The 7950-nt window shown below is 36.3% G+C and overlaps 1 protein-coding gene across 1 annotated transcript; it reads left to right on the top strand.

Moving 5' to 3' along the window:
* The first annotated feature begins 5416 nt into the window (after positions 1–5416).
* Positions 5417–6928, top strand: LOC130992375 (gibberellin 3-beta-dioxygenase 1). Its single transcript, XM_057916975.1, has 2 exons — positions 5417–6083; positions 6221–6928. The coding sequence occupies exons 1-2, from the start codon at positions 5626–5628 to the stop codon at positions 6855–6857; spliced, it is 1095 nt and encodes a 364-aa protein (XP_057772958.1). The 5' UTR covers positions 5417–5625; the 3' UTR covers positions 6858–6928.
* The last annotated feature ends 1022 nt before the right edge of the window (positions 6929–7950 follow it).

Here is a 7950-nt window from a genome sequence, read left to right as displayed (position 1 = left end):
CTTTCCATGCTCAACCTGAAATAACCGACAAATTATGGCAAGATATATACATATCGGGGGTAATTGGAGTGACTATATTTTATACGTTTCTATAACCATTTTTTAAAATAACTATAACCTTTTTTTATATATAAAAATAGTTAGGATTTATGTTAATTGCCTTCCAAAATAGGGATTACAATTATCCTATAAGTTTCCCTTATTAATTAAAAGGATAAAATACGAATTAGAAGCCGCTGTGAAAAATGATGTATTCATATTAATCGCACTCACGCCTTCCATGGGGCTTTGAACCTATAACCACAATATCAGATATAACATTCCGAGTAATGATAAATTTGGTGCGAAAAATGATGAACCTATAATACGTTGAAAATAAAAAAAAATAAAATCCAAACCCTTTGTTCAAAAAAATAAATAAAAAATCCAACCCTTAAATCTTCACAATTTAAAGATTAAAAATAATATAGGTTAAAAATAATTTTTATTTGAATTATATATATATATATATATATATATATATATATATATAGGGAGAGGTTCAAATAAGAATCACTAATAAAATAAGAACAGAGAACCATTTTAAGCTATTCGATCATCAAGATCTACGGTGGATGCATCATCTTGGTGGATGGATGCAGATGCTGGGTTCGAATCCTGAAGGGAGCAAAAAAATTATTTTTTTTGGATGCATTAATTTGTATAGCAGATGCAGTAATTTTATTGGTTCTTATGTTCTCACGATTATTGTGGTTCTCACTATAACCGCACCCTATATATATATATATATAGGGGGCCGCTCCAATGAGACCCCCTAATTTTAGTGAAATCTAAGGCACGATCTGGTGCGTTTATTTTATCAATCCTATGGCTGATATTGTATCTGGAAGAATAATTTTTTTCGCAGGGTTCGAATCTGGTGCGTTTAAATTTTATTATTCATCAGTATGTACTACATTGTTTATCAGTATATACTGCCTTGTTCATCAGTATATATGTCTTATTCATTATCAATTTTTAAAATTTTATTTTTCATCAATATATACATCTTGTTCGTTAGATATACGTCTTGTTCATTAGTATTATATGTCTTATTCATTGGAGTCAGAGGGTTTTTTAGGACAGTAATTTAGGTTGATTTGGAAATTAGGACAATAACTTTCAAACTTGTAAAAATAGGATACTAATTAATAAGTGTTGCACTTGCAGGACATTTCTCGGCCAATTATCGAATTTTCGGACTTTCTCACATGGACCAAGCACATGACATCCTATCTGGAGCTGTAAAAATGACGTGCTTGCCACATAATCAACCCCTCCGTGTAGGTTGTCATGTGCTTGGTCCGTGCAAAAAAGTCCCAAAATTCAATAATTGACCCATAAATGTCCTGCGGGTGCAACGCTTATTAATTAGTGTCTTATTTTTACAAGTCCGAAAGTTATTGTCCTAATTTCTAAATCAACCTAAGTTATTGTCCTAAAAAACCCTCCGACTCTATTCATTGTCCTCAGTGTTTCACGAAAAATAGGGGGTCTCATTGGAGCGCGCCTCTATATATATATATATATATATATATATATATATATATGTGTGTGTGTGTGTGTGTGTGTGTGTGTTAATAGGCAAAAATGCCGACTTCCTTAAGTTTTTTTGTAAAAATGCCCTAAGTTACCATACAAAGCATTCTACACCCTAATTATGTGAAGCACCTATTTTACCCTTTGATGTTGATGGGTTTGCTTGGTTTTTTGTGAAAGCCTTACACATTAGAACTTAAGGAATATATATATGGAAGGGGCTACCGTGAGAGCACCTCTTAAAATAAGAAATAAGAATTAGGAAAAATGTATGAATTTTATGTAAAACACGTATGAATTCGCTGTATAAAGGTATGAATTGCGAAAAATAAATTTTTGCTACATTTGGGATTCAAACTCAGGACTATGAATTCATCCAACAAGATGATGAGTCAACCGTAGATCTTGATGATCTAAGGGCTGAAAATGATTCTTATTTTATATCTTAAGAAGTGTACTTATTTTAGCCCTCTCATATATATATATATATATATATATATATATATAGGGTGTGGTTCTAGAGAGAACTACATTATTTGTGAGAACGTGAAAACCATCAAATCTAATGCATTCACTGTAAAAATTAATGCATTCGCTGTTAAAATTAATGCACTCAAAAAAATAAAAAAAATTGCTCTCTTCAGGATTCGAACCCAGGATCTGCATTCATCCAACAAGATGATGCATCCACCGTAGATCTTGATGATCGAATGGCTGAAAATGGTTCTCCGGTCTTCTTTTATTTATGGTTCTTTCTTGAACCTCTCCATATATATATATAGGGTTAGGTTCAATGAAAAAAGTCTAAATGTAAGAAAGAAGAGAGAAGTAATCTCATATGTTGATCTGATCTATTCTAACGGACATGAATAAATATCAAATTCAAAAAATAAATCTCTAGAATCCAATCCAAGCATGATATGCATAAATTAATTATGTATTCACTTTTTCAAAACGTCTTAATTAATTCTAAAGCTTACATCCAGGGGGCAATGACCCCCTACCCCACCCATAGCTCTGCCCTTGCATATATATATATATATATATATATATATATATATATATATGTAAGAAAGAAGAGAGAAGTAATCTCATCTGTTGATCTTATCTAATCTAACGGACATGATTTATTCACGCTATGTTCAACGGATTTTTTCGTTGAACATATGGGGGGTCGAAACCCAGAACCCCTAAAAATATTGTATATGTTCAAGAATGTTCAACGAAAAAATCCGTTGAATATGTCGTGAATAAATCTACTTTACCTTACAAAATTTTATGGGATTTTGGCAAACAAAATCACAAGCTATTTCAAATTTGTAATTTTAACGTAACTTTGACTATGGCGAAATGAATCACTATTTTTTTCAGTTTTTACAATTCCATCCCCTAATTTTTTTTTCGATCGCCAGAGTGTTGAATTGGAGCTTACGTGGATTAGCAAAGAAGACGCCGTTTTTGTGAGGTCTAAATGGTGTCGTTTCGTACAATTTCAATTAATTTTTTTAAATTTAATTATTAATTTATTTTTTAAAAAAAATTGGACCCCCCCGAATCGAAAGTCTGGCTCCACCCTGTGTATATGGGGTGGTCTTGGGTACAATCGGGTGTACCGTACAATCAGGTTGCACCCGCACCCAGACCCCCAAACCGTATAAACAACACGAATCATTAATTAGGTCGATGATTCGAGTCATCACAGGAGAAAATAGAGAACCATTATTAATCTTTTTAAACAAAACTAAGTTACTTAAGCAAGACAACTCGATTATCAAGCTAGTCCAGTTGAGCTTGGGCTATTTTTGATTGAGGTTAATCAGGCTGAATTTTATTTTTTTGGCTAGCTAGTATTTTTTGTCCATAACCTTAATTTTCTATATCATTTGGGCAATCACTGATTCCAGATTAAATTAATATCCGTATTTGCGAAAATTGAATGAAAGCGGTAGCAAAATAAGAAGAAGCATAAGATTTGATTTAGGAGGATACCCATAAACAGATGAAGCCAAAATCATGCGTAAACATACCATATCAATAAAACATAGTCATCCTAAGGATATCCATAAATCGAAAATACTTGGGCGATCACATCAAGCAAAATCATATCATTAGATATATGAAAAAAAATAAATCTATGAGGTGAAGCATGTTAGTCTCACGTGATGGGCATATGCATGCAGAATGATAAATATGCATGTGTATGTGTCCTTTGGAGCACATGCGAATGTATGCTAATGCCAAAATATGACATGGGTTCTTTTGTTCCTATCTGTTATGGTCACCATATAACCACCACATAAACAAACAAAAAGCGAATTTTGTGATGGATTTTAGTTTAATTCTTTTATATATCTAGAAAAAAGAAAAAGAAAAGAAGAATAAAAGATTATCTCTAGCTTTTGTATGTGGAGATAACTAGAAGAGGCAAGCGGTAGTGGCAGTGGATTCCTATTTTTCCAAATCCAAGATTTAAATGAGGACCCAAATATGTGATGGGTGTTAGCCTGTTAGGATTAATCAATTTGATGATTAGGGTTCCCACTTGGTCTATAGGGACAAAACCCACAGATCTAACCATAGAAACCTAAAGTGCCTTTGCTATTTATCACATATATAGACCCTTTTCTTTTCCATTATATACAAATTAAGAAAATGTAAATGAAAATACACCAATATTGATAAAGTATGCCTTCATGCCGTGTTTAAGGACAACTATGCCCTCCCCCACGGACATACTACTATAGGGTTGGGCAGCCTAGGATTTAATTTGGTGAAAAATATTCATCATATTATACATGTAGCTACAAATCAATTCTGATATATTTATAAATTTTAACTAATGGATGATGCTTAGGATTGAGTTCTAAATGAAATTATGTTTTTACGCATTCAACGGTGTTTTTATCTAATGATGTTTTTTATGTAGAGAATAGTGCTTTTTTTTTTAGTTTATGCTTTTTATATATTACAATTGTGCATTAAATAGAATAATGACGGCTCTTGATCATTTGATCATTCATGTCTACAGCTGAGTTATGTGTAAACTGTGAACAAAGTGTGATTGTAGACGTAGAAACATTATCACAGAAATTAAGAATATTATTATATATAAGAAAGAAATATTATTGTATTCGTTAAGAAGAAGCAGACTGCTTAAGTTCTAATTGTGGATGTTGGCATGCACGTAAAACACCAAAGTTTGTGTCACATGAGAAATGTAATTAACAAACGTACAAATGAAGTGATTAGAAGAAAATATATATATATTTTGGTACTGACACATTTTATATTTATAATCGCAGTATTGGTGCCTAGAAATTAAAAAGGTTGTTAGTAGTGTGGTTACGAGATTCTAGAGTGAGGAGAAGTTTCATGATGAAGAGTGAAACGGTAGGGGCAAGATTGTATTTCCAAGCATAAATGAATGGCTGTTGTCTCTTAGTAAAGGAGGATTAGCACCAAGTAGGGAAGAGCTCAAACAAAATGTTTTTCTACTTCAAGACAAACAAGGCCACATGGAGAGAGAAGGTCACCCGGCCCTTTTTATTACATCAAAAATATATTTAGTGCACATCAAAGATGGGATACCCATCCATAATATTATATATATACATTTCAAAATTTTTTACGATATTAATACTACGTGCAGGAGGATTTTATAGAAGATGATAATTGTGTGATATATATTACAAAAAACTTTCACTTCTTAATGCATCACCCCCCCTCCTCCTCCCCATATGCCCTCCCACTAAAATCAACTCCACTAAAGCCCAAAGCAACACCAATCAAATATATGCACACACATACACACTCACTAAATAAACTCAAAATCTACATCACAATGAGTAGTCACCATCCCCTCCTCGTCTATATATACACAACACACACATCTCCCTTCTCCCTACATCACATTTTCTTCCCACTACAAAACCCAGCCCTACACCTCCTCCTAGCTACGAACATACACACAAACTGGCCTCTATATAAATTATCGTCAAACAGAAAGAAAGAAAGAAAAAAAAAAAAAAAAAAAAGAGAAGCCAAAGCATGCCTTCAATAACACTCTCCGATGCCCACAAATTTCTTGACCTCAACTCTTTCAAGGAGCTCCCGGACACCCATGCATGGACGTCGCAGCTCGACGACGGCAGCGGCAGCTGCGACGGCGCGGATCCCGATGCTGTCCCCATCATCGATCTGAGTGACGGCGGCGCCAAGGAGCTGATAGGCCATGCATGCAAGACCTGGGGCGTGTTCCAAGTCATCAACCACGACGTTCCCAAATTCCTGCTCGACGAGATCGAGCTGGCGGGGAAGGGCCTCTTCTCCCTCCCCATGCACCAGAAGCTGAAGGCGGCGCGTGGGGCCGACGGCGTCTCCGGCTACGGTGTGGCGCGTATCTCCTCCTTCTTCCCCAAGCTCATGTGGTCCGAAGGGTTCACCATTGCCGGCTCCCCGGCCGACCATGCCCGTCAGCTCTGGCCCCACGATCATCATAAATTTTGGTATGTCCATCTTTCTTATTAAAAAATTACAAAAACAGCGAGATTGAGATGACGTGTGTAGAAACATAAAATATGTATTGGTATAATAGTAGAAAGTTGAATAATTTAAAGTAAAAGGCTCTCCTGTTTGACTTCAGTGATACGGTGGAGGAATACCAAAAGGCGATGAAGAAGCTAGCAGGAAGGGTGATGTGGCTGATCCTGGGCTCATTGGGCGTGTCAGAAGACGACGTCAAGTGGGCCAGCCCAAAGAAAGACGGTTTCCAAGGAGGCTGTGCAGCCCTACAGCTGAACTCGTACCCAGCCTGCCCGGACCCGGACCGGGCCATGGGCCTGGCTGCGCACACCGACTCAACCATCCTCACGATCCTCCACCAGAGCAACACCAAGGGGCTGCAGGTGCTCCGGGAGGGCGGGAAGCGGTGGACAACGGTGCCGCCGCAGCCGGGAGCCCTGGTGGTCCACGTAGGAGACCTAATGCACATATTGTCAAACGGGTTGTACCCGAGCGTGCTCCATCGGGCCGTGGTGAACCGGACCCGACACCGTTTCTCGGTGGCGTACCTGTATGGGCCTCCCTCAAACGTCAAAATCAGCCCGCTTTCGAAACTGGTAGATCATTATCATCCCCCTCTCTATAGGTCCATTACTTGGACTGAATATCTGGGGACTAAGGCTAAGCATTTCGACAAGGCGCTCACGTCAGTGCGCCTTTGCGCGCCCAGAACCGGATTCGTCGATACCAATGATCATAATAGTGTAAGAGTTGGATAGATTTTAATTCACTCTCTATTGTACATCATCACACTACTTTATTTAACCAATTCTTCTATCGTCCTTTTTCATTTGCGTGCTTACATCAAATTTTGGTTTTGCACATAAACTAAAAGTCACGTCTACATACGATTTTTTTATTTATTTTGAGGTGGAGACATGAAATGTTTACATATATATGAGCTTAAATGATCCACTTGAGCTAGTCGTGATGGCATTAATATATTGAAATGGATAGTTATGTGAAAAATCAGCGCAAAATGTTCATGTATTTAAGCGCAATTATACCTTGATCTGTTTGAAGGTTTATAGGGAGGCCTTTAAGTAGAAGATGGAACAAATTACGTTGTACTTATTGTTAAATGAAAGTTCAAAAGGAACAAAGTGGCGTTGATAGGTGTTTGTCGTGATCTACAGAGAGAAAAATGAAGGAATATGAGATTTTGGAGTTTTTTGAACGTAAATTCTAGATCTGCGAACAAACGACACAAAAACCGACATCTTTAATCATACCCCAAATATAATGGAATTATATTATTTCTTTCGCAACAATATGACAGCAATGACTATATATATGATGAAATTGGTTTGAATTATTGAATCATATGGAAATGGAGAAATTAATATACCGGGGACAAAACCCTGTGTGTGAATAAATAAACGCGTCATGATAGGTTTGCTCAATGATGAGCAGTAAAACAACAAGTTGTACGTACCACATAAATTTCTACGACAAGTTGGGCAAGATTAATTATGTGTATAATTTTGTCCATTTTCTCTTCCACCTCTTTATCCCCTATCTCTCTCTCTCTACAATTTTTGGTATTATTGTATAGATTGAGTGACAGTACTTCTTGTATGGTTGTGCAGATTACTTTGAGTTGAGATGTATCAGTCTCTGAGACCATGTGCTCTTTTACAAAGGGTGAATAATCATAGTAGAAACAACAATGCATATGGTGGTTTTATTATGTTGTCCTTTTTTTTACCACTTCCTACCAAACTCCTCCAAAATATTCCTACCACCAACAAGATCGATCCATCATTCAACTCGTGTGTTTGGTCATGTGCTTAAATAAAGTGTAGTGTAATT

This window comes from Salvia miltiorrhiza, chromosome 7 (assembly GCF_028751815.1).
Source record: "Salvia miltiorrhiza cultivar Shanhuang (shh) chromosome 7, IMPLAD_Smil_shh, whole genome shotgun sequence".
NCBI classification, from domain to species: Eukaryota; Viridiplantae; Streptophyta; class Magnoliopsida; order Lamiales; family Lamiaceae; genus Salvia; species Salvia miltiorrhiza.
Note: the sequence above shows the minus strand (reverse complement) of the source record. Positions and strands in the feature narration are given on the sequence as shown.

Bases quoted from the DNA above. Each gene is read 5' to 3' on its own strand.
- LOC130992375 (XM_057916975.1), top strand. From the start codon at position 5,626: ATGCCTTCAATAACACTCTCCGATGCCCACAAATTTCTTGACCTCAAC. The intron at 6,084-6,220 runs GTATGTCCATCT...GTTTGACTTCAG, and splicing joins CACGATCATCATAAATTTTG to TGATACGGTGGAGGAATACC.